The 26,175-nt window shown below is 44.0% G+C and overlaps 1 protein-coding gene across 9 annotated transcripts; it reads left to right on the forward strand.

Moving 5' to 3' along the window:
- KLHL20 (kelch like family member 20) lies at nucleotides 1–26,175 on the forward strand. Of its 9 annotated transcripts, XM_039556088.1 has the most exons (16): nucleotides 346–1,920; nucleotides 2,056–2,116; nucleotides 3,309–3,371; nucleotides 4,471–4,665; nucleotides 6,475–6,589; nucleotides 8,652–9,225; nucleotides 13,420–13,578; nucleotides 14,613–14,707; nucleotides 15,900–16,015; nucleotides 16,824–17,007; nucleotides 18,096–18,239; nucleotides 18,454–18,587; nucleotides 19,160–19,368; nucleotides 21,007–21,113; nucleotides 23,132–23,212; nucleotides 23,297–25,544. In XM_039556088.1, exons 4-16 carry the CDS (start codon nucleotides 4,626–4,628, stop codon nucleotides 23,325–23,327), a joined length of 1,989 nt encoding a protein of 662 aa, XP_039412022.1. In that variant the 5' UTR covers nucleotides 346–1,920; nucleotides 2,056–2,116; nucleotides 3,309–3,371; nucleotides 4,471–4,625; the 3' UTR covers nucleotides 23,328–25,544. The 9 variants fall into 9 exon arrangements, with proteins under 9 accessions (XP_039412027.1, XP_039412024.1, XP_039412026.1 ...); XM_039556089.1 differs by having other exon boundaries at nucleotides 23,132–25,544; XM_039556090.1 differs by lacking the exons at nucleotides 346–1,920; nucleotides 3,309–3,371; nucleotides 4,471–4,665; nucleotides 23,297–25,544 and adding exons at nucleotides 26–117; nucleotides 25,922–26,175.

A 26,175-nucleotide genomic window follows, 5' to 3' on the forward strand; every position in this document is an offset into this window, starting at 1 on the left:
GGGCGGGCGCGGCTTGGCGGTGGTTGGCGGGGGCCGGGCCTCTTCCTGCGGCTGAGGACGCGCTCGGGCGGTGCTCCGAGATCGCGGCTCGGCGGTGGTGACGAGCCCGCGCCCGGCGTGAGTGAGGCGGCTCTGCAGGCCGGGGCGGCCGCCCGGCGCTGGGCCGGCCGGGGGCGCGGGGCGGGCCGGGGAGCGCTGCCCTGCCCGGGACTGCCGTGGCCTGGGCCCTCCGCTCCCGGGCGGGCTGGGGCAGCGTGGGCTCCTTGGCTCGGCTCGGCTCGGCTCGGCTCGGCTTGGCTCGGGGTGGCTCTTGGGCCGGGCCCGGCGCTCGGGGCAGGGTGAGAAGGGGAGCGGTGCCCGTCCCGCAGGAGCTGCCGCTGGGAGAGCCGAGTTGTGCCGCGGGCTCCAGGGCCACGCTTTGCCGGGAGAGCCGTGCCTCAGCCTGTTGCTGCCCCGCGGACAGCGCGGAGCACCGCGGCTTAAATGTCTTTATTTTGTGTCTGTGGATGTGTGTGTGTGTTCCCCCCCTCCCCGGCTTTTAATGTGGGTTTAAGGGGATTAAATCTGATGCAATCAAGGGACTAAGAATAGCCTTGTCCACGTTCCCTTGCATGTGCAAAGTGCTCCGAGGGGCTGCTCCGTGCTACTGGCTTGCAGCGGGACAGCTGGCGGTCCCCGCGGCGGGATGCGGGGATGCGCGGTTTCCCGGGAGCATGCTGGGCAGCTGGAGCTCGCATTGGAATTGGTATGCGGTGCCCTAACCGGGAGAAATTGCCTTTCTTTATTTGCAGGGAGCTGTGAATCTGAGCAATTTGCAAGTGTGGCAGACAGCAAGTCTGAGCTTATTCTTCATTAACTGGCGAACTGCTCCACTTGTGTGTCTGGGATAATGCTCCTACAGAGTGTTGCATGTAAAATAAGGTTCTTCTTCACGTAGCCAAATAGAGCTATAACCGTTCTGTAGTTTAATTTAAATTGTGCCAAAAATATTTTGCTTCATGTTGGATGCAGGGCTCCCATCTGACAGTCTTCCAAAAATGATCTTATTCTTCCTAAATTTAATTTTTTTCTCTTTTAAATGCTGCGCGTGTTTATTTTAAGGTTTACTTCATTCTCATTTGGTCATTGCTTTTCCCATAGTTCAGTGGTTTCCCGTTTCTCACTCCATTTCTGGAGGGGTAGAAGCCTGTGACTATCAGCGTGGAAGCAGAACACCTTTCTGTTCTTTTAATAGTTTTTTTTTTTTTTTTACAAAAAGTTAGGCTTATTGCTTTGAATAATTAAATTAAATGAATTAAATGTAATCCTAAGTGAATAGCTATCGAAAATGAAATTTAGGCAAGCAATGCCCTTGTAAAAAGGGTTAATTTACATTAGAATTAGAATTTAGTGGTTGACTGTGAAAGGCCTGTGCAGTTTGCAGCTGTTACTACTCTCAGAAAATGAATATTTGGAGTGGAAGTGTGGTGAGCATCAGGCAGCATCGTTCATCTTTGCAGATGTAGTAGCACTATTAGCATCCCTCTTACCTCTGGGGCACAGTTATCTTCAATTTCCAGACAGAAGTTTTATCTTCTGTCAAATTCTGGCTCTGCAGTGTAGCTGTTGAGCAGTGCTGTGCTGTTTATTAGGTGCCAGCCTGCCTTAAATCTCTGCTAAATGTGGGAGGGAGAGATACCTCGTGGCTCCAAGCAAGGAGCTAGAGTGAGCACCCTGTTACTTCAGATATTTTTTCCTTTGATAGAATAGTTTTAAGGATTCAGGGAGGCAGGCAGTTTGCTAACTTTATAGTGTGTGTGTTCTGTTTGCTAAAGAATCTTTGTGCAGCTGTGGTGAAAATATTTTTAATGTTGTTGTTTTCTTCTGCTTTATCCTCTGCAATCCAGGTGTTGTTAATCTGGGCTGTGAATTTATAACTGGGTAAGAGCTTGACGGCATATTAGTACGTGGTTGTGGGCAGCTCTGTTCTCTTAGAGGGAGACTGAAGAAGGGAAAGAAGGTTCTCTTGCTTTAGAAATCACCTTTTTTTCTCTTTTTTTTTTTCTCTTGGATCAGGTCTTGAAGTGTAGGGTGAAGGTTTCTCTTCACAGTGCATGGACGGAAAGCCAATGCGCAGGTAAGACACAAAAACAATTGTTCTTCTCTTCCCCAAATAGGATAAATCATATGAGTTGGTTTTGTACGTGCCTGGACTGTAAAATGTTGTGTGCTTTTGGATTTTTTTTTAAAAAGCCTGGTTATGGGGAATTGGGAAATAAATCATTCCCCTTTAGTCCTTTCTTAAATGTATTTAGTTTTCAATATTTACAAGACCAGATGTCTTTCAGGAAGAGTATGGAAGATAAGTTACTGTAATTCTCCATCCCCTTTTCCACTTCCCCCATTTACTGTCATATTTAAAATTCAATATTTAATTACTTAGGTATTCAAACTGTGTAAAATAGACTGCCCGAGAATAAATTTAAACTTGATTTCCAAGGGGCAATATTTTTCCCTTAAAGAAAGACATTTGGTGAGGTTTTGGGTGAAAAGGAGATTTCCTTTTCTAATTATGGATGCCAGCTGCCTCGTTCTAATGAGCTGAAGACAGCTGAAGTATAATTCAGGGGAGTTCTTGCTGGGGTTGTGTCAAAAACATTCTATCTCATATAGAGAAAAGGTTTTCAGTAATAAAACAGTAATTCAGCACGATGACAGGTTTGCAAACAGGGTTTCCTGCTAGTTCTTGTTAATTTTCCCTGTTTGATGGCAATCCCACGGCAAAATTTAGCAGCAGATATATTTCTGTACATGATACAGGCTGTGTGGAAGTGAAGTTGCCTGAAGTTCTTAATCTCTGAATGATTGGTCTGTTTGTGCTCTTTGGGATGTTGAAAGTAGGAAAACTTTATTGTGGGTAATTCTGTAAAACACTCGTGTAAGACAAGGCAAGGCTTTTAACCATAGATGAATATATAGAGCATTTTTGGCTACACAAACCATTAGCCTGGCTTCTGTGTAAACCCTTGAAGAATGGCACGATGTTGTTTTAATTAAATGAACTTCTCAAGCGCAGCAAAAAAGGCTGGTGCTGCTGCTGCAGTTCAGGAATGAGTAAACCTGGGACATGATAGGGGCATCACTTAGCCCGGGTGTTGTGCTGCATTTTTGCCAAGATAAGAAATGTCGTTTGGTCAATGAGGAGCTGTATGTGACTTTTACAGTGAATTCCTTTTTCTCCAAGATGGATTAATTAGCAGATGAGCTCTCTTTCACCATAGTCTTCTTCAGTGGAAGTTGTTTAAATCTTAACCAACATAAACTGACAGCTTTTCAGGTTTTGATGTTGTGCTCCATTTATCAAGATGTTTTTGCAAAATGACGTAAAATTGGTGAGTAGCTTGGCTTGTGTTCTTGTTTCTTCCCTACTTTTTGTGTTTCTAGTGGGGAAATTGAGGTTCTAAACTCGTTTCCATGCCTGCTGTTTTCTGTGTGTTGCACTGAGGCAGAGAATTCACATGCTGGAGTTAGTGTGTCTGTTTGTGGGTTTGTGGCCTTGGACTTGGTATTGTGGAAGTTCTCTCTGCCACTCAGACAGTTTTAGTTTTAGTGGTGGGCAGCAGCACAGAGCTGAAGAAGTAGAGGTTTTTTATTATTGCTGCAGCCTAGCCTGACAAGCACATCTCTGCTGTGCGCTGTGGACTTCAGTTCTTGAATACACTTGCCTGTTTTAAGGCCCTCAGTGTGGGTTGTTAAATTTTTTTGTTTGTTCTCCTATTGCCTGTCTTAGAAGAAAATGATAAAAGGTTCCTGGTTGGATTTTGGACACAGATCTTCCTATGAGCTCTAGCTAAGCAGATAGCAGAGCACTTTCTTTTATCCTTTTACTCAGGGTTCTGAAGCCAATTTACCACCCCACGTGAGGGTTGTGGTAGGTCCTGCACAAAGAGGGGAGTGGGGCTTGGCCAGTAGTGGGTTAATAAACAGGGTGAGATGGTATCAAATGTGTACAGCATTCAGAGGGGAGGAGGAACAGCTTGAACAGACAAGGAATTCCAGCTATTCCTGTCAAGATTATAGTAGGGAATACACATTGCTGTATCCTGCTGCAAACAGGATTTACTCTGCATTAGGAATGAAGGGGTAGTTGGGGCAGGCTGTTCTTGCTCACTGTCAGGGAGAAGCAAGAGGATGTGGCTTTGCTGAAGGGAAAAACAAGGCAGCAGGGACCTCTCAGTGAAGAGCATGGTCTCACAGCACCCAGACAAGGAGGGCAGAGAAGATCTGATGGCCGGGGCCAGTCAGGAGTCCTGTACTCTTCAGCAGGTCTGTAGGGGTGAGGAAGGAAGCAGGGAAGTCAGCTCAGAATCGGTGGGTGCACAGTCAGGTGCAGACATGTCTTTAACATAGCTCAGGCATGAGGGCTTGAGCAGCTCCCAAACAAATTGGGAAAGCTCTCTCAGTTCTTTCTCACCCGGCTTTTCCTGGCAGCCTTTTCCCAGGTTACAGCACTGCTGTATCAGAGCAGGCTTGAGCAGCCAGACCCCGCCAGAGGAAGGAGGCTTCAGATCCTGATAGTGAGCTCGGGAGCTTATCCAACTACTTGGACATACCTCTTGCCCAAAACAAACTACAAAAGGCTCAGGATGGTTTTGGAAAACTCCAGTGATGACTTCTTCTTTCAGGGTATGGGCATCCTCATGGGTGAAACTGAGTTTTCTGGGCTTGGTCAGTGAAAATCAAACTAAACAATGTAAATAGGGGCAAATACACCAGATCCTTGCTGTTTTCCTTTTGTGTAAAATAGTATTTGTCAGGTTTATCTGCTTGTTTGCGTAACTGTTGAGAAAGCTTACTGAAACCTTGCTTGCTAGGCAAGAAAATTAATCAGCGGTATTTTTCCTGATAATCAGACTTTTAGTAACTTAATTCCTAGAGTGCTGATTGCCACAGTAAAGCATTTCCATTTACTTGGTTGGCATGTTGTGGTGGTGACTTCTGTTGCCAAAGGCTGGGCCAAATCAATGGCCCTTGTTCTTGCAGGTCTATAATGAGTATAGGAAATATTTCTTAATTTCAAATCAAGGCATTGGCAGAAATCACTACCAATTTGGTTTGCTATTTTTATTTGCTACTAAAATCTCTTGCTAATGAAATCCACTCCAGCAATATATGATTCTAGGATTTCAGTTGATGTGTTTAGCCTGAGACTTGTGTTTCGTAAGCCTTGGGTCAGCCTGTTGTTTTCTGCTGAGCTGTGTTAAAGCTTTTTGTTTGTAAACCTGTGCTAAAACACACATTATCTTAAAAAAATGCAGATTTGAAAGTTAAGGTGCCCTATGACAGCTCTATGGGAGAGAATTTTCCTTAGGTGTGTGTTACTAGGTATTTTTTTTGAACTTTGGAAGGAGCTGCTGTAAGGATGGATGTCTCATAGATGCCCTTGTTAATGAATGGAGTTTTGGGCACTGGCACAGCAGAATAAAATGGAGGCGGAGCAGCCTGTTTATTAAGCTGACTTAGTGTTGCAGACTGCCTGTGTTCCCATTTGTACTTCTCAGCCTTGTGATACAAAAACTGATCCTTTGTCAGTCCTTTCTTAATCCCATTGTATTTGCTGATTTCCCCAGCCCTGCATTTTGATGGAAGCTAATCCTGGAATATCTGCATAGCTGGGTGTGAATGTTTTATCTGAGCATACACATTTCCTCTGGATCCTCAGCCCTCCTTAATCACCCTGGGTATTCAGGAGCAGCTCTGAGCTCTGTGTGGGGGGAGGCAGCTCCCCTGCCATGTGAGAATCAAGTGCTGCCTTCTGTATTTCACACCTCTAAGCTACTGACTCATCACTTCATTCTCTATGCATATATATGCATAATGCACACATAATGCAGTGGAATCATGATCCTCATGGAGACACAAGCCATCAGACATGTCCTTTAAATTCACACTTCTGTGCCTGTGTGTAGCAGCAACCCACCAAGCTTCACATCAAGCATCTGGGTGGAAATTCCTAAGCCAATTGATCACTGGCTTCTGCATCACCCAGAGATAAGTTTTGTGTGAATCGGGAATGCTCGTTTGGTTGTTACTCTTTTTCCCATCCATTCAGTCTTCTTTAATCATTAACTAGCACTTTCTCTCCAGGAGGAAGGAGGCTAGGTACGATGCAGGCTCTCCGATAAATGCTGATGGGAACAATGCAGGAATGACTCCAGTTCTTGCTAACCAGACTCCTTTTCAGTGAATTAAAGATGTGTTCAGCAGTGCCTCATTTGGGCAGAAAAATCCTGATCTGCCCTGGCTAGGGAAGTCTAGGGTTATTGCCTAAATCTGGCTAAGTAATCCCATGGCATAAAATGGTACATCCCATTGCCCTGTGTTGGCAGGGAGTCTTGGATGGTGAGGTTGGGAGGAATATTGTGTATTCCTTCTGGCATCCTTAATCTAATCTATCTGTACTTAGAACTCTTGCCACTCTGTGATCTGCTTTAGGGCTGCTTTTAGTGAGAGATGTCTTTGAGGAAAACCTACAGGTGTCACAGAGGGGTTGTGTGCTTCCCAAAAGGATGTCCTGTCGTGGATGTGCTCCAGCTCTTCTGATCTGTAGGTACGTGAAATGGGTTTTTATTTGAAGAACACTTCTTCTGTGCTTTGACTGACAGCCTTGTCAAATCAAACTGTCCAGAATTGTAGTAGCATGTGTCTTAAAAGACCTCTTATTGTGTTCTTTTTTGCCTTCCAAGGCTTGGTTTGACATAGTTCAGAGCACCTAATGCACAATAAAATCAACTTAGCTTGCTTAGTAAGTGCCAAACTCTGCAGGGGAATGTTTGTCACCACCTTTCTCCATCTCTTGGTTAGAGGGATTAAATTACTTACTAGCTGGCCTTGACTGCTAAGGACTATGAAAATAAGTCAATTAGGTAAATTAATCTTCAGCCAAGGTTTCTTGAGGTTTTTGTAGGGGTACCATTAATTGTGGTTTGTGTGTATTGCTGCAAGGGGAGCTTAGTTTATGCATTGTTTGTGAGGAACTTGGCAGAGCTTTGAGAATGATTGTCAAACCCCAAAAAGGTGAATTTAGGTTGTGAGGGACAGGAGTGGGTGGAGGAGAGTGAGAGGCAGTGTAACAGCAGAAGGATTTATCAGAGGTGTCAGGAAAGCAGAACGGTGATGGATGTAAAAAAGATGGAGTGGGGATAAAAATCCAAAGCATTTAAGGTGCAGAAGCTGAGCAGTAGGAAGCAGCAAAACCCAGAGGGGAGCCCCAGCTAGATCTTTGTAACTTAAGATAGGAGGAAGAGGTAATGGTCTAAAACATCTGAATATGATCATCAAGGAGATGGTGTGGAGGGAATGGGAAAACAGGCTAAGATGCAAGTGAATAATTTGAACTGCTGCAAAGAGACTGGTTTCCCAGTGCTTAGAAAATGCATTTGACATAATAATGAGGGGAAAAGATGTGAGGTCTTTTTTTTTTCTAATTCTTTCCTTCAAGCCTGCTGCAAATTACATTGAGCCATGGCAAAGCCAAACTTCTTTTTTTTTTTCACTCTTAGTATGAACAGTGAGGTAGTGACAGCTCACAAATGCCAGTGCACCAGGGAAAAACTGGTAGTGGACAGCATGTTTTGGGTCTTTCAGTACATCTCTGATGGCCATAAACCATCAGTATTCTGATATTTTGCTCAATATGCTTTAACTGCTCTAAATGATAGTTTTCCTTTGATGTGGGAAGAGGCGGCAGTTTCCTGATTTTTCTTTAATTGCATGTGGAACTGTGAAGATACTATGTTTTCTCTCTGTGCCAGTAACTTAGTTTACGTATTAAGAGATTCTTTGCCTCTAGAGTTACCTTCCTGACTTTATGTTCTTCCTTTTTTGGTAGGTTGATAGTGGTGGATACTTGGATTGTTTTTACTTTTTCCGGTTTGGTTTGGTTTCACTTGCGTTCTTCAGTCCTTAGTATGGCCTTTCTTGCGGAAGATTAACCTTCCTTGGGAAGGAGTGTCAGGGAAGGTGGATTGAGTTAGGAGCCTCTATAACTCAAAAATAACTGAAGAGGTGATAATTAAATGGGTATCCTGTGAACCTGAAAGATACTCATGGTAGTTTGCAGGCCATCTTGAGCTCCTGAAGTCTGTGTGGCAGTTTAGTGTGTTCCAACGTTACAGTGATGAGTAGCCCCATTAAAAACGTAGGTAGAAGAACAGAGAAGTTTGGTTAAATCATGGAGCTGGAATTCTTTGCAGTGGAAATTCATCTCCAGCTCTGTCAAAGAAAACTCCAGTGCATGACAGCAGGCAAGTCAGCTAATCTGTGCTTTGAGTCACTCTGTGAAATGGGGATAATGTGCCTTTACCACACAAGGCTATGGTGAGGTTCAGCTCATAAATATGCATGTGTAGCTGGATATTACGGCTGTGTGTCATAGAAAGCATATAAAAGTAGCAATAAATTGAAGCCTGCTGCAAGTTGGCATTTGTTTACTTCTAAGCAAGCTTTGGTTGGAGATGGATTCCTCTTTCATGCAGTCACGTGCTTGTTTTCATGTCCCAGCATGGACTTACAGGCACTGCTTGTGCTAGGTGCGAGCTGTGGAGCTTTGGAGCGCAGCTGGTGGTGGGATCCCTGACCATGGTCCTGTGTTATTATCTCCTGCACTGCAGGTGTACCAGCACTCGCCCAGGAGAGACCGGAATGGACGTGACCAGCCGCTGCACCCTCGGAGATCCCAACAAGCTGCCTGAAGGGGTGCCGCAGCCCGCGCGCATGCCCTACATCTCCGACAAGCACCCGCGGCAGACCCTGGAGGTCATCAACCTGCTGCGAAAGCACCGGGAACTCTGCGATGTGGTGCTGGTAGTGGGGGCCAAGAAGATCTACGCCCACAGGGTGATCCTGTCAGCCTGCAGCCCCTACTTCCGAGCCATGTTCACTGGGGAGCTGGCAGAGTCGCGGCAGACGGAGGTCGTGATCAGGGACATCGATGAACGGGCCATGGAGCTGCTCATCGACTTTGCCTACACCTCGCAGATCACTGTGGAAGAGGGAAATGTCCAGACCTTGTTGCCAGCTGCTTGCCTTCTCCAGCTGGCTGAGATCCAGGAGGCCTGCTGTGAGTTCCTCAAGAGACAGTTGGACCCTTCCAATTGCCTGGGCATCCGGGCTTTTGCTGACACTCACTCTTGCCGTGAATTGCTGAGGATTGCTGACAAATTCACACAGCACAACTTCCAGGAGGTGAGAAGCTGGCGTGCTGGAATTGGGATGTAAAATGTGTCAACATGGCCTGTGAGAGCTTTGAGCAACTCTCATTTTGTCCTTTCCAAATCCTGCCTTTACACCTGCTCTGTGCCCTGATAGTGATGGGTGCCAGATGTTATGTGGGGAAGAAAGAGGAAAGAGTTACTGGCAGGACTGTGTTTTACTGGTGGTTTGTATATGATCCACAGCATTTGTTCCCTGAAAGATGTGTGGTGAGTGCTATGTAGGAGGCAAAGTTGTGGGTGCAGTTGGATTTGGTATTGAATCTGTTGTGCCTGCACAATGGTATGACATGCCACTCCTCTTTCAGAAATATTCTGGATTCTACGTGGTTGGAGGGGAGGCAGGTGTTAGGACAGCACATCAGTAGAACCAAAAATATTTAATGCTGAGCTCTGGAATTGGAGAAGCGGGTGTTTGGGGGAGCATGAGGCTGCCTCAGGGGAGTCTTCAAATCCCTTGTTGTAGCAGAACTAGGGTTTTGCATCTATTATTCAGCAGAAGTTGTCTGAAAGTAATTCAGATGTGTAATATTGTAGCTGACCTTTATAAACTCAAGTTTCTCATTCTTTGTTAATTCTGCCTAGATGATTTTTGGGGGAAGAAATGCCAGCAGCTGGTACAGAGAAGGATCAGCATAATAATTAAGGATTGTGTGAGCAGTAGTCAGAGAAGAGTGGGTCTTGACTGAACTCTTGCAGGAAGGAGCTCAACCCTTTTAAATAATGTCTTTCCTGAGCCTTGCTTGGAAGGGCAGGAATTTGTGTGTATTTTGGAAGCAGCTGCTATGTGGGAGGTATGTAGGAGCATGCTCAGTGTGAAGGTCTGGTCCCCTGCTAGAGAGAGTCTTCTCCTGCCTCTTGCAGAAACTGCACTCTGCTCTGCCTTGGAACAGGTAGCCTACTGCAGAGAAATCTCCTCTTCCCACCAGCTTCACAGGGAGATCCTTTCCAAAGGGAGGAACTCCAGGAACCCCTGGTGCTAATTTAGCTTCCCCAGAGAAGCAGCAGTATGGAGGTGCTGTGAGTGATGGCAGCTTGTCTCTTTTTTTTTTTTTTTTTTTTTTTTTTTTTTTTTTTTCCCCCCTTCTGACATGCAAGAAGCAGATTAGAATTGTATTTGTTTCAGTCAGGTAGTACTTAATTAAAATCTGAGCAAAAGCAACACAATAGAACATGACTCTTGGACACAGTGAAGATGATTCTTGGTATCTAACTGTGGACACATCATCAGTTTACTCATAAGCTGAAATTAAATACATTTTTTCTAACCAAATAGAATTTGCTGTTTAAGATGAGTTTGTTTTTTGTAGAACTTGGTGGTTTCCCAAATCCCTACATTTTAGCTGGCCACTTCATGTGCTTTGTGCTTGCTCTGAGCGTCTGGGTTTTTTTGAGGGAGCAAGATGCTGTCCAGATAGTTGTTTATTTTCAGTGCTTGGTTGTTTTACTAGTTATTAGATCTTATTACATGAGTAGGGCGTGCTTACAAGCCTCTAAATAACATTTTAGCAGCCTGACAGTTTTGTTTTAAAATGTTTTAGCATTAATACATGCAGCTGACTGTTAAAGAGCTGCTTGCTATGGGCTTCTTTTCTTTTGCAGCACCTTGAAGACAGCTTTCTGTCTTCCTTATCCCTGTTAAAGCACATGAAGGCAAAAGAGAACACTCCTTCTCAAAGATGAAGCAAATTATAATTTACTTAACTTAACCACAGCCTCTGGAAAACAGAGGCTTAGATTAGAGCACTATTTCTTTGGCCTGGGCAGGTTTTGGTGTCCATTTCAGTGTCCCAGAAGTTTTGCAGCTCTTCATCCTTAATAATAACTTCTTTTGCTTCTACTGTTTCTCTGCAGACGTCAGTGATGCTGCTGGTTGGGATTGTATTCCATTCTGACAATATTTTCTACCTGGAGACTGGATTGGTGGTCCCTGGGGGAAGCCAGGGACTTGTCTATTTAACCATCCTCCACTGTGGAGGTTCAAAACTGATAAAAAATTTGCCTTCTTGTGTGGAGGCTGTGTGGTCATCGTTCCTTCAAGCTGGCAGAAAGGAACGTGAGCTGGGAATTTCCTGGATGGCAACATGAAATATTAAGCAGTAGGCACCAGGCCAACCCATGCAGCTACTTTGAATGCAGTTTGAATTGTTCCATGTCCTCTGCTGTGCTAACCTCTACTTCTAATAATTTTTATGTGTATTGGTGCATTACAGCATTAACTTCTTGGTTAAATGTTTTTCCATTTTTTTCCGTTCCTCCCAATCCTAGTGGATCTTCTGCATGTATGTGAAATGGTTCTGTTAACAACTCTATTGTTCAAGAGCAGCGTTTGTATTTAATTTTTTTTTCGTCTCTTGACATTTGTGTGAAGGGAAAAATTATATTTATGGGTGGATAACTTGTGCTTTTATCAACAGACAGAAATTGCACTCTGCATTGTATAGTCTGACATTAATTCTCTCTGTTTGTAAAAGCACTGATGTACAGGAATGCTGCAGAGGAAATGAAATCCAGCCAATTCTTGTCTGCTTAGCAAGTCAGTCAAATAGTTCATTAATATTAGTCGGTTAATTAGGAGTGTCCTGATAATTAAGCCAAAATAAGCCAAAGGATTTTAAATAATGATTTGTTTTACCATGTAAACTACCAAGTTGCATAGTAGTAATAATTTGGTTTAAAGAGGTACTTCGAGTGCTTTGAATTTTGTGAGGCCATCAATTCAACTGGGTGTCCTGAGGGTCAAAGGGAGAGACTGGATGAGCATCTTTAACTCAGGAATTTCCACAACTGTTTTCAGGCTCTGCAGCTGCATTTGTAAACTGTCAGACTAAAGTTTACGCATAAGCTTGTCTTTGTAGGAGGGAGGGCAACTATGGAAAAAAACTGGTGAAGATCTTTAATGACCAACCCAGTTCCTACTTGAAGGCTGAAGGGGTGTGTGGGCCAACCTTGTTGTGGCCTTTACTGTCCCTGAAAGCTCAGGGGACCCAAGAACCAAGTCTGGTAACTGATCTCATTATCTGCTCTGTTATTTTTTAACAGTATTTTCTGTTGTCAATAACTTTGCAATCCCTACATATTTGTTCAGTGCTCTTAAATAACTTCTTCAGGTAATTTAAAGGACTGCATAGCTGACTGCTGTTGAGATGATCATGTCAAAGAGTGTTTTTCTTTAATTTATGCAGCAAATCATGAAATAAGTCATGGAATTCTAATGTGGTCGCAGATGATAAGGATAAGCCAACATTCAGTTATTTTCTGTCCCTCAACCTTTTGGAAATTGCAGGCTACAGACTGGGGATGCTTGTAGGGAAGGTGAGCTGGCAGTTATCAGTCAGGCCATTTCTTAAGTTTAAATTTTGATTCTTGCACCCTTCCCATCTTAACTGGTGTCTGTGCAGGAGCTGTGGTGGTGTGTGAGCTCCCAGGGCAGTCTGACTGCCTCATGCTGTGTGAGAAGTTCTCCAGCAGCAGCCAAGGTGTCCTGAGAAACTTGATTGCTGTCTTGGATGCCTTGAAGGAATTAATGTTTTTGTCAGTGGCTTGACTTTCACAAGAGATCAGTCCTTAGGGGCTCTGGAGGCTCTGATTCCCTCTTTAGTTCATCTTGACTATTGCATACTTCATGTGTATATTTAGAGCAAATGAAAGAGGCAGGATCAGATGAATCTCCTGAAATATTTTCTGTTCTGCCACAAATCAGGCTTTGTTTTCTCTGCAATGCCTCTGTTAACTTGTTTGAGACTCTTATTTCGGTGGTCTGTTTTGGTTTCCTTGTGAATCTCTGTACTCCAGTGCTGCTTTTTAGTCATGGATTTATTGCAGTTTTATTTCTGCTTTATGTATTAGACACAGCAAATGAGGAGACTGATTTTAAAGAAAGGCTTTGTTTTTCCTGAATTTTGAAACCTGATCAGTGTCTTTTGTGGTTTAACCCTTTAAAAGTTAAAGGGTGTAAAATTCCCTGTCACTTGCATGCCCATCTAGAAATGTCTTGTTGTGTTGCTGGGGGCTGCACTCTGCCCCGTGCAGCAAACCCTTCATGTGTGTTGGTGTTGGAACTGACGGGGATTTGGCTTTTTACTGGGTCAGTCCATGAAGTGCTGGAGTGGTGTGTGGCTCTGATATTTTGTCCTTACTCTCTTCCTTTTTCCTCTGCCTTTCCCAGGTGATGGAGAGTGAGGAGTTCATGCTGCTTCCTGCCAACCAGCTCATAGACATCATATCCAGTGATGAGTTAAACGTGCGCAGTGAAGAGCAAGTGTTCAACGCTGTGATGGCCTGGGTGAAATACAGCATTCAGGAGAGAAGACCCCAGCTGTCACAGGTAATCTTGGCCACAGGCTGCTTTATCCAGGGGGTTATCCAGGGAGAAGAATGAGGGATGGTAGGGTGGTGCCACAGCACTTCTGAATGGTGTAAAGCCACCAAAATTCTCTCTGACTCCCACCTGTACTAGGTGGCTTGCACCGTCCCTTCATCTAGGCTGGAAGCTGCACTGGCCACAGCCTTCATTAGGGGCTTTGTTGGATTGTTCCCAGGCAGGACTTGCCAAACGAGCTCACTCAAGCAGTCTGTCCAGACAAGCTTGCCTGCACCGCTTTGAGAGTCGTATCAAAACCACAGTGGAGAAGAAAAAGCTTGTCTTGCTTTGCAGTGCTTCTTTAAGCTCTGCTGCTTGATTTGTGCCTCAGCTCTCATGATGTTACAGTGGAGCTTGTCAGAATGGTTTTGCTGGAATGTGATGCTTCATCGAAGCCAAGGCATTTCACAGAGCAGAACCCATTCTGACAAAGCTGTCAGCCCCAAAGCCTCTGAAGTCTCAGGCTGGCTGATCAAAAGAGGTGAGCGTCTGCCTGCCTCAGTGTTTCTGCTGTGGAAAGAGACATTAAATGCAACTTTATTTACTGGAAAGCTTTTGAAGATGGTTTTAAGTAAGCAAACCAAACTGGAAAAACCTGCTCTTCTCCAGGCAGCTTTTATGCTTTTATAACAGTTCTAAACCCTTGTGAAAGACATGTTGTTTCTTATTGTTCATTTACTCTGCAATACCACTCAGGTTTAAGAGAGCTAAGTGGTTGATAAAACCACTAACTTAATTAGTGTTCTGGCAGATGTGTTGACATCTGTAATTTTCGAAAGGTTTCCAGCTGTGACCTTGTTTTCAGCTGTTAGTAGAGCCAGTAGATTGTCCCTTTTCAAAGACTGATTTTCTTCTGGGTATCTAAACTGGGATATTGAAAAGACAAATGTGCTGTGAGACAAGCTGCATTTAACTAAAATTCTATTGTTTTCCATTTGGCTGCCTGCATCTCTGTGGGTGTCTGTGGTTTACCATAGATGTTTTGGTTTGTGTTTTAGGTCCTGCAGCATGTCCGTCTGCCCCTGCTGAGTCCCAAGTTTCTTGTGGGTACAGTGGGTTCTGATCCACTCATTAAGAGCGATGAGGAATGCAGGTAAATCTCCTCAGCCATCTACAGAATTAGATAATGTTGTCCTCTGAAACTGTGCTCATTTGTCACTGGTAAATGGGTGATGCCTCACAATTTCATCTTTGGCAACTGGGAGGATAGGAGAAGCAAGAACACTTGTTTTCTATTTGCATAATAGTCACTGGCATGCCCTGGAAGTGGTTTTGTTCTTTCAAGTTTTCAGTGTAATAGCAAACTTTGAGTGTGCAGTTTGACTGTTGGTAAAAAGCCTTTCAGTGTATTGTTTTTCATTTTGCCTTTTTTTTTCCCCATCTAGTCATGGCTTTTTATTGTAGGTTAGCTCTTGCATGTCTTTCATGGTGATCTCAGTGGGATCTAAAGTAGCTTTTCTGTGTAGAATGTCTGCACTTTGATAACTGAATTGGAGTCTGGGATTAGAGTCTGCTCTTTCCCACACGGATAACTCAGGGAAGTTATCATTTTCTCCTCTTATGATATGAGTCTCACCTTTCTGGTTCTACAGAGTTCTGTATCATCCACAAAGCACATGATTTATCTTGTGCATATTGTAAAGAAGTTCAGGGCATAGGCTAAATTGTTCTCTTCCTGAATAAGCATTCATGCTGGGGGAATTCCACATTCATAGAGGGAAGGAGGACTTTTTTGTTCTTTTTTGTTTTATTCAAGGGTTTGGAGTATTAGAATTAGTCCAGGTGGCAAGTAATGAATGGATGGACAGTGTGAGCTGGCCAGAACTGATGGAGAAAATTTTCATCAGAAGGGTACTATCTCCATCTGTTGGTCATGTGTGTATTACGTATTTGTGTGCTTTCCAACTCCTGTTCTGTTGTGAGGCAAAATCACTGACTGTTAAGTTTTAGATTGAGGCAGATTGGGTGTTTCTTTTCTGCACAGTAAGCCTGACAAATCTCTTGTCACAGTTTTTTTTATCAGTCTTTTTATAGCAAGCTGTATCTGTTATTAACTCTGGCCAAATACTGGTACTGATTTGCTTCTGTCACTGTGTCAGTGGCTTGTAAACTGATGACTATTTAGGTGTCAGTCTACGTTTAACTGGAGCTGTTTATGCTGTTCTCATGTGACTTGTGAATACCTGAGGTGCATGACTAGTGCTGGTTGCTCTTCCCATCAGTTCTGATTCGCCCCTTCTCCTGAGACTGAGCTCTGAGGGTTAGTATTTTCCTGTCTTGCATAGGGATCTGGTGGATGAAGCCAAAAACTACCTGCTGCTGCCCCAAGAGCGGCCACTGATGCAGGGACCGCGAACAAGGCCACGCAAACCCATCCGCTGTGGAGAGGTACTCTTTGCAGGTGTGTGTTTCTGCAGGTGTGTGTGTGGTGTCAGCAGGAGATGGTGGAGGGTCTAGAGGGTCATATGAGGAGTGGCTGAGGTCACTTGGTCTGTTCTGCCTGAAGAAGAGACTGAGAGGAGAGCTCATCACAGTTTACAACTTCCTTGTGAGGGGGAGAGGAGGGGCTGACACTGATCTCGGCTCTCTGGTAACCAGCAATAGAACCTGAGGGAATGGCCTGAAGCTGTGTCAGGGAGGCTTAAGTTGGATATTAGGTAAAGGCTCTTCAACCAGAGCAGAATCTGGCATTGGAACTGACTCCCCAGGGCAGTGGTCACAGCACCAAGCCTGACAGAGCTCAAGAAGCATTTGGACAATACTCGCAGGCACATGGTGGGATTCTTGGGGCTTTGCTATGCAGGGCCAGGAGCTGGACTTTGATCCTTCCAAATCAGGATGTTCTGATTCTATGTATTTTTCCCGCCAGCTTAGGCCAGGAGACTCCAGGCAGGATTTTGTGGTGGTGGTGTTCCCATAAAGCCAGTATTCACAACCTATTTCTGATGTGACCTGTGCATTAATATTTGAAAGTTTGAATTAACTTACACTTCCCTACTTGCGTGATTTCTTTGGTGCTGTGTATGCCACAGTATTTCCAAACTTCAGTTAACGCTCTTGAAAATCTCATTCTGTTTTGTAATTACAAACCTCAGAAGGACTGACTTAGAGATGGGTTAAGGCTGCAAGAGTGATTTGTGCCAGGAGCACACACAGTATGTGAGCTTGGTGAGTATTTTTGTGACTCTGTTTTTTGTGTTTGGCTGTAGTGGGGGGCTGGTGCAGCGGGGACGCGATTTCCAGCGTGGAGCGCTATGACCCCCAAACTAACGAGTGGAGGATGGTGGCTTCCATGAGCAAGAGGCGCTGTGGCGTCGGGGTCAGCGTCCTGGATGACCTCCTCTATGCTGTGGGAGGCCATGATGGCTCCTCTTACCTTAACAGTGTAGAAAGGTAGGTCTCCATAAGGCCCCTGTGCAGAACTTTAGCTCTGAATGTTTAAACCTGGGTGCAGCCTCTTAGGAATGAGTTCATTTTGCCGAGTGTGTTCTCATTTCCTCCTCCCTTGCACACCCCTGGTGCAAAACACTTTGTGTCACTTTATCCCGAGCTTAATGGGACGAGCCAAAGCCTCTGGTATAAGGAAGGAATCTCTAGGAGATGGGTCTGGATGTAATTGGTGGGAGGAGTGGTGATCCTGGTTAACCTTCTTTGCAATTGCGGGTTTGTTTTTAGCGTTGTTGAGGAAGGTGAGGTTACAGTGAGCATTTCTTAGATGCTGAGGGAAAGATCCTGGAATTTTATTGTGAAGTGGCAACTGGAGAATTAAGGAACATTAGAAGAAGGAAAATAGGTCAGTTTTAGGCATGTGAAAGATTAAAGTCAAACAAGTTTTACCAAGCTTCCTGTTTCTGGGAGCTGCATAGGGCAATTCCCATGCCTGAAAGCCACATGACTCAAGCTCTCCTACTGCTCTAAATCCTGGCCCTGTAACAAATCCAATGAGCTGTACAAATACCTCCTCCCATCTCAAGACTCCCCTTCTTCCCACCTCTCTCCTTGAATGCTTCCAACTTCACAAATTATGAGCCTAGCCTTATATCTCCCATGTCCTGCACTTCCTTGCTATGCACGTATTTCTTTGTCTCTGGATTCCCAAGTCCATTTGGTTCCTTCATATTTTATCTGGAAGTGTGGGTCCCAGTGCTGGCTGAGTTCCTGTATGAACTGCAGGGAACAGAGCAGAGTTAACTCTGGCTGCTGCTCTTTGCTGCAAGTTACCACATGCCAGCCAGTCTCTCTCAGGAACCTGAGCCTTTGATCTTCAGCTTGATTCATTCCAACCTGCAGTTTGAACATACCTGGAGTAACATGTACTGGATGCATTATATCACTTCAGGGCTTTTATCCAACTTAAAAAGAGCTGTGTTGCAGTTGAAGCTCAGGATAGGCAAGTTTCACAGCCTTAGTAGCTCCCAAGCATGGGAGAGTCTGAAGCAGACCTAGGCAGGTAATTTGTGCTGTTTGGTGTGTTTTTCCAGGTATGATCCAAAGACCAATCAGTGGAGCAGTGATGTGGCTCCCACCAGCACCTGCAGGACCAGTGTTGGGGTAGCAGTTCTTGGAGGTTACCTCTATGCTGTGGGTGGCCAAGATGGTGTCTCTTGTCTCAACATCGTGGAAAGGTACTTTTTAATTACAAAAAGAAAAAAAAAAAGTGGGGCACAGTGAGAAAGAAGGTCTCTTAGAGGGTGCAGCTGATGCAGACAAGCTGGAGAGAAGATAGGAACTGTACAAATCTTACAGGGATTTTTGTTTGGAGAGAATAAAGTCAGTATTCCTGCCCCTTTGTGAAGATGTCAGCACTTCAACAAGCTCTGGTGTTTATTATTTTGTCAGGTATGATCCGAAAGAAAACAAATGGACTCGAGTGGCTTCCATGAGCACCAGGCGCCTGGGAGTGGCGGTGGCTGTGCTGGGAGGCTTCCTCTATGCTGTGGGAGGCTCTGATGGAACATCTCCTCTCAATACTGGTATGCCTTTTGCTGTCCCTTAATCCCAGTCAGCGCTCGTCCTGGTACTGGGGAGCCCTTCATGTCCCCAGATGGCTGTTGAATATCTTAGTGATCAGTTTGTGGAGATTTTTGCTTCTTTAAATATTGTTTTGCCGTACAATAATTCACTCTCCAGGTTTGTGAGCCCCTATTACCTGGTTGCGTGTCATATTTTTACTTTCTCAGTGCTGTGTTTGGCAGTATGTCCTGAATATGAGGCTTTGATTGTTTGCATAGCAGTTGCAAACACTTTTTTTTTTTTTTTTTTTTTAAATTCCTGCAGCAGCCATTTTCTGCTGTAGGAAGGAAAGTGCCAAAGGTAAAACTGCTGCAGGTCAATTTGTAGCATTGCCAGCTCCCTCTTGAGTGTAGATCTGAATGTGATTGATTGTGTAGGGCTGAAGACAGGAGAGAGACTAGCAAGAGTTCTTTAGAAGGATAGAGAGAGCAAACAGGGTCATGGCATTTTTGGTGTGTGGTAGTTGGGTTCAAAAGTGCTGTACCCACTGCCTGCCAACCCTGTTGACCAAAGACCTTCCTTTCCTCTACAGTGGAACGCTACAACCCCCAGGAGAACCGCTGGCACACGATTGCCCCCATGGGCACGAGGAGAAAGCATCTGGGCTGTGCCGTGTACCAGGACATGATCTATGCTGTGGGAGGCAGGGATGACACCACAGAGCTCAGCAGTGCTGAGAGGTACAACCCACGCACCAACCAGTGGTCTCCCGTGGTCGCCATGACGTCCCGGCGGAGTGGAGTGAGTGGAGCTTGATGGGCTTGTCCATGCCACGCATCACCATGTGGGGAGAGCACAGGGTGGAGTGTCAGTCTGCTTGTGGGGAAAGCACAGGGCAGGGTGTCATTGCAGTCTTGTGGTTAGGCCACAGGGCAGTGTCAGTTTTGTTGTGGGGAGAGCACAGGATGAAGTGTCAGTCTCCTCATAAGGCTCTCCTGCTTTCTCTGCATCTTCACGTCTTTACTGTGAGGGAAAAAAGTTTGCAAAAACTCTCCAGCATGACTGGAGAATAGAGGATGAAGAGATAGTCAAGCCATGCCACAGACAGGTGTTTAGGATGGGGAAATGAGTCATTTGAGAGTGTTTTTAAATATTTTTGGCCTCTTACATGCAGTCAACTAAGCCTGAAGCAAAGGAGCTTTTAGGTGACATAGCCGTATTTGGTGTGAGATACCATTAAAGAATGCTATCAAAATTAGTACCTGGATCTCTCTGGATGAATTTGGAGGTGAAAACACCCACTTGCTCAGAGGAAAAAGCTGGGAAACTGGGTGTGTGTTTAGATACATATTTCCAGCAAACATTGCCTTGAGGTGTGTGTGGGAACAGGGTTCCTGGGCTTTCACTTAGGCTGTTACCGCTCCTCAGTGAATTCTGTGAGTGGCAGCGTGTTCCCATCAACTGCTGATCGTGGTGGTTTCTTGTGAACAGCAGATTACTACAGTGTTTTCAGGTGTCATGATGTTTGGACAGATGCAAATTATATGAATGTTTATCATTGGATATTAGATTATGTAGTGAAGAGAGGATTAATTCTATCTGTGTTAGTGTTTCAGTGTCTGGTGAGGCAAGTATGAATCGCAGTTTGAGCAACTACTGGTTTTGGAGGCAGAGAGCACGTATTTATTTCCGTTCTCCGAGCACAGAGTATGCTGTCCAACACTGTCCACTTTAGTTTCTGATTAGACATTGACCTTTTATAAGCTATTTCTGTATTTGCTTTCTGTAGAAACTGCTAAACACATGCAGCTGTATCTGCAGCTCTTCTGCATCTTCCGATTTCCTCAAAGCCAAAACAAGGACAATTTTACATTGTGTACCTTCACTTTTCTCTGTTATATTCCATGTTTACCACTGGAAATGATCATGGTTTTGATGTTCCAATGTTTTTGTGCTTCTGCAGAAAGGCTAAATAGAAAGTCTGGAGGCCAAGGTGCTTACAGATGGTCCAAGCCCCAGCCTGAGAGGTTTGGGACCAGGGGCTTACCTGTGGTTCTGCTACTTTAGCCAAATATTGTGGGCTGGTAGATATTCTGGTGCATACATGTCACACTTGGGTAAGAATTTCAGTCCAGAGCATAAGTTTTTGTATGAAAAAGGTTTAGATTCTCATGTATTTATCATCATTCAAATGGTTCTACTTCTTCTAGCTGGCAATAAGGTAATTCTCTATTCTGAGATACATATTTAACCTTCCATGGTTCATTTTTTAGGGTATTTTATTTGTGCCATGCCCTAAAGAAAAAAAACCCCAACCCTCTCCTGCAGACTGCCGTTCACCAAACATGGTTATTAAATCCTTTTATTAACGTTTTCATTATAACCCTTTTTTTCAGGACATCCCAGCTAAGTAGCTACTGTCTGATGGCTGTTTTGCAGGTTGGCCTGGCCGTGGTGAATGGACAGCTAATGGCAGTGGGGGGCTTTGATGGCACAACGTACCTGAAGACCATTGAGGTGTTTGATCCAGATGCTAACACATGGAGGTAATTTGAATTTGGGAGACAATCAAATAGTGGAATCTAGCTGGAGCTGTCCCAGGCAAATTAGGAATGTGGTACACACCATAACAGAGAACTTGGGTAGGGTAGAATCATCACAGTGCTCACTTTGTGGCTTGTTGCCTTGCATGAAAGTATAAGAAAGAATCACATCTTGAAAAATATCTCAGTATTCCACTTCTGTTCTTTTTGGGCTGAGTCTCTCCTGCTTCCCAATAAAACTGAGCTTGTCCTTAGCAGAAGGAACTCACAGCCACCATGTAGAATTTGGCCTGTTCACTGCTTGATTTCAAGCTGAGGCAATGATTCCTGAATCCTTTTGGCAGAGCTGAAACACTTCAAGCATATGATGTTATCCCCTTAAAATCAGCAAGATTCAGCCACTGGAAGAATGTCCAAGCTGAGACAAATAATATGAAATTGCTGATCAAAATATATACTGAGCAGAAAAGAAAGAGGGAAAATAGCCTTTCTAGTCATAACTATACTTAAAAACAATTGCTTGTGTATTTATTCCCAAATGTAATTAGCATAAAGTATCAAGCTCCTATGGCTATTCTTGCTTCTGTGGTCATCTGGCAAGGGGAATAGAAAGAAATTAATGTCCTTATTCTTACTAGTGATAGTAGTAGTTTAACCCTTCACTGATAAAAAAAGCTGTCATGAGCAGCATAGCTCACCTTCTTTGGTGAGCTATGGATCCACAGCATCTTTTGAACTGCTGAGGAAACCAGCTGAGTAGAGAATAGTACATACATCAGATTCCTAAGTGCAATGGTTTCAGCTAATCCCTGTGACAGTAATGGGATGTCCAGAGTTAGGAGTTACTGCCTGGCAGACATTCATACAGTTTGGGAGATTATTCAAAGTATTGTTAGCTTGTGGTTTTTTTCTCCACTGAATTCAATACAGCTGACCAGCTTCTGTGGTCTTCCCTTTCTTTTGTTTCTTGCCCCATGAAGATATTTTTTATTTGTGCAGCTTGACTGAGAAACTATTCCGACGCAATTTGGCTTTAACAAATCACACTGGTAGAAGCTGTTTGGAGAACTTGCTTCTCCTATTTCTGCCAGCAGACTCCAGTGGCACAGAGGGGAATGTGCAGCTGGAGTATGTAGGGATCCAATATCCCTATGAAATGCAGACACCACTGCAGTCAACAGATGGTGCTTGGGATGTGTTATATCTTGGTTGTATCAGCTGAATGTAGGGGTTTAGAAATATAAATTAAATTAGTTGAATTGTGAGGACTAAGCCTAGTCATGTGTTACCCAAAATGTAGCCTAAGGTCAGCTACAGCCTACAAAGTATTTTTCTATCTTGCACATTACCAGAGAGGGAGAAGGAAGTATTTATTTGACTAACAGAAATTTGGTGTCAAAACAAGTGTCGCTGTTGTCCGCAGGGACGGCAAGATGAACGACACAGAAGTCAAGTACAGGATAGAATGGGATTATTTAATTAATTACAGACTCGTTTATATAGCTTTGTTTGCAAGAGTGGTATAATATTATTGGGTGCTTGACCATCCACCTCCCAGAGTGATTGGCTGAACGGGTACGACACCCATTTCAAAATATTTTTCCCAGTGTGGAAAACAGGACTGTGCATAACAAGTTTGCACCTGTGAGATAAAGTCTTGGTTTACAAAACCGTCTACACTGTTTTCAGCTAGCTTGTGTGAGAAAGGAGACTTTCACAAGCAGCTGTAAAAAGTAGGAAAATTTCTCTGCCAGCTTTTTTAGCATCTACAAAAAAGCAGCAGTTTCTGTTCTGAGAGAGAAAGGCATGAGCAAATACAGCTGTTAACTTCTGAAGTGTGTGAGATGGGTGCTACACAACTTCTTCTTCACAGCCCACTTTAAGCAGGCATTAATAATGGTCTAGTTGTGCTTACGTGGCCTGGTTCAGTCCCCATGGCACCTCCCAAGTGTGCTCCAAAGGGTTGGTGTCCTCATGGAGGATGTGATCCAGTGTGTGACGCTGGAATGTTGTCTCCATAGGTTGTACGGCGGGATGAACTACCGGCGGCTGGGTGGAGGCGTGGGGGTTATCAAAATGACACACTGTGAATCCCATATATGGTAAGCTTCCAGAGGGAGGGAGTCCCCTGGCTTCTCATTCTTAGAAAAACTGAAGAGACTTGTTGACACTGGACCTCTTTGCAGCTCTAGTATGCACAGTCTAGATCCAATGTAACTCTTTGCCGGTGAACTCCTTCTATGGAATTATAAAAATGGACTTCTGTGAGTGTGCCCAGCGGGAGACCACGTTGTCAGACTCCAGGGAACCACTGGACAAAAGTAGAAGTGTTCCTTATGTCCGTGTTTTTTCTAAATAGTTCTACATTTTTTGAATAAACCAAACTGTTAACAGTTATTGTAGCGTAAAGGATGGTGATGTAGAGCCTACACTCTGTACTTAGGAGTCTGACCAGGAGGAGGGAGCAGTGGGTGTGGCAGCTGTTTGGTGGGTGAAAGAGAAAAAGTGATACAGAAAACAATGTTTTTGCCTTATTTACAAAGAGCTTCAAAAAAAAGTGCTTGACCTGCAAGATGCCACCTTTGCACAGAGTATATTTATTTTTTCATTTGATTTGTATCATGTATTTCCTTTGTATCGCTCACAGCGATGATTCCAGCTTTTTATATACATCTCTATGTGTGCATATATATATATATGTATTTTATATATATATGTATATGTGTGATTTGAATTTCAACCAGCTGGTGGTTTGGGCAGGGCTGTGTCCTGCCAGCTACTGTGGTTCCAACCCTTGTGGTATGATTTGAGGTCTCTTAGAGGAGAGCCGTGGGATGGGTACCCTGAGTGTCTTTTCAGAATTGAGCCTCTAATCTCTCGATTGAATCAGTGAAGCGCCCAAAAAGGGTGAGAGGAAAAAGGTTTCAAACGATGCCTTTTTACTGTACAAAAGTTCAGCTTTTGTCTCTCCCCTGTATGTGAACCTGTGCTGGTTTGAAGGTAAACTAGCTGGAGAAATTAACCCCCACACAAATACCTTGCAAGAGATTTCAAGTCAGAGTTACAATTTAATAGAAAGATTATAATAAATGCAGTGAATACAGAAAGTCTGGCTTAAAACCTCCAGAGTACAACCTGACATCCTGTTGGTCAGGGTGGCGGTAGCAGTCCCAATTAAACGGTGGTTGCAGTCCCATTGGAGTGATGGATGTGGTCTTGTCAAAAGCAGTGGTCCTGTGAAAAGGTCTGGTCCTTCTCTGGATGTCCAGTGGTGGTGGCTGTGTCCAAGTCCCCAAACCCCCAGATTCTATACCCTCCAAGTCCAGGCAGGAATGTTCAGTCCCTCCCTCAGGGCAGGGAGTTTCACAGTGGAACAATGTAATCCTGTGAGTCATAGGACATTTTGGGGAGTCCTTGATGACCCATTGGCAGAGATGACCCCCCTTAGGCTGGGTGTAGTTGTCACTTTGTGAAGACAAAGAGAACACTACCCAGCTCACAGCTGTTACAAATGGCCCACCATTAACACTTCATCAGGAATAGTGTAGATGGGTGTAGAATACATGGTTTGGCTACACCCATACTGGTACTTTCTCCTGTAACCACTGACAGAACCTAAAACCAACCAGTTATAGCTCACTTCTAAAAGCCATTTTCCTCCTGTTGCCTGCTCGATACCAGTTCTTGTCTGACGCAGGGTGCAGGTATCACGTGTTAATGCTGGTTTCTTGTGTTCTTGCTGGAAGGGCAGACCCGCAGCCAGCCTCTTCCTGCTGAAGAAAAGCTTAGACCAGCCTCACCTCAGCTGCCCTCTTGTCTGTCTCTAGAATTCCTACCATGAGACAGTACAATCTCTTTGAGTGATTTTTGTGCACTTTGCCTATGTATGGTTAGAGCAGAAAAAGGTGTGAGGCTCATTTAAGAGTTTGGAGAGGAAGGGCTGTTTGCTAGCACTGTGAATAACTGTGGAATCTCCCCAGGGCAGGGGCAGAGGAGGGAAGAACTCAAGACTCAACAGTTCTGTTTGTACTGTAATTTCTATTGAGTATGGAAGAATGACCTTTTGTACCTGATCTAACTGTGGACCTTGCCAAATCTGATTTTGAAAAAGAGGACTGTAAATTCTTGAGATGAAGAAAGGATTGCTGACATCTTAAGTTAACTTCTTAGTTTGATTCATGTAACTCAGACTTTAATGTGCTTGAATATAGTAAAAAATACATTACAGTCATAAATGGGACATTAAAAGGTTTTTAAAAGCTCCTTTCCCCCTAAAGGTCGGTATTCTTGTGTTTACATATGAAGATCATTTGCACCTTTACAAGGAAAACAAGTATTCTGTAAACAAATGTTTACATGTATCATTTATGCTTTTTTCTAGCATGAGTAACTTGTATAAATAGTGCTATCTTAATAAATTTCTTCTATGCTGTTCTTGTTTAGTTCCTTGGGGTGAAAGCAGTGAGGGGTGTTTTTCCGTGGTTTATGTGGAGGGTTTTTTTTGTGGATGCTGGAGGGTTTTGCCCAGATAAGTCCAAGTAAAAGAGGCTGAAAACTCTGCTGTTTATTGTTACCCTGCACATCATTCAGAACCAGCTTTTCTGGAAAGAAGCATCTGTACTATCTGGCTAAATCTTATCTCTGCTCACTTAGGGCATTTATCAGTGAGGACAACACAAGGAAGAGGTTAAAAGAGTCTATAAGAATTTAGGTTTTTAGAGATTATTTATGCGCATTTGTTGAAAAGAGCTGAGCATTAGATTTAAAACTTAGCCCTGGGTTTAACAGTCCGGTTTTCAAATCAAATACAGGTGCCAATTATTTCCAGACCTTGTACTCCTTTGTCCAGTGCTCTTCTGACTCCAGATATCAAACTTTGTCTGAGATATTTCAAAAAAGGAAACTACAGCACCAGAAGTTCTTTAAGATAGTTTAAGTGGCTGCTGAGCTGCCAAGACCTTCAGAAGATCACTTAGCTGCTTCTACCAGGGTAAGAGTTACCACATACTTCAACCCTAACATGCAAAAATAATCCACCTTCAACTAGTAAAGAATCTGAAACCAA

Source organism: Corvus cornix, chromosome 8, assembly GCF_000738735.6.
Source record: "Corvus cornix cornix isolate S_Up_H32 chromosome 8, ASM73873v5, whole genome shotgun sequence".
In the NCBI taxonomy this organism is placed as follows: domain Eukaryota; kingdom Metazoa; phylum Chordata; class Aves; order Passeriformes; family Corvidae; genus Corvus; species Corvus cornix.

Coding starts and splice junctions, on each gene's coding strand:
- KLHL20 (XM_039556088.1), top strand. CDS start 4,626: ATGGTTTTGGAAAACTCCAGTGATGACTTCTTCTTTCAGG. Junction 16,016..16,823: donor TGGAGAGGTACTCTTTGCAG/GTGTGTGTTTCT, acceptor GTTTGGCTGTAG/TGGGGGGCTGGTGCAGCGGG. Junction 17,008..18,095: donor TACCTTAACAGTGTAGAAAG/GTAGGTCTCCAT, acceptor GTGTTTTTCCAG/GTATGATCCAAAGACCAATC.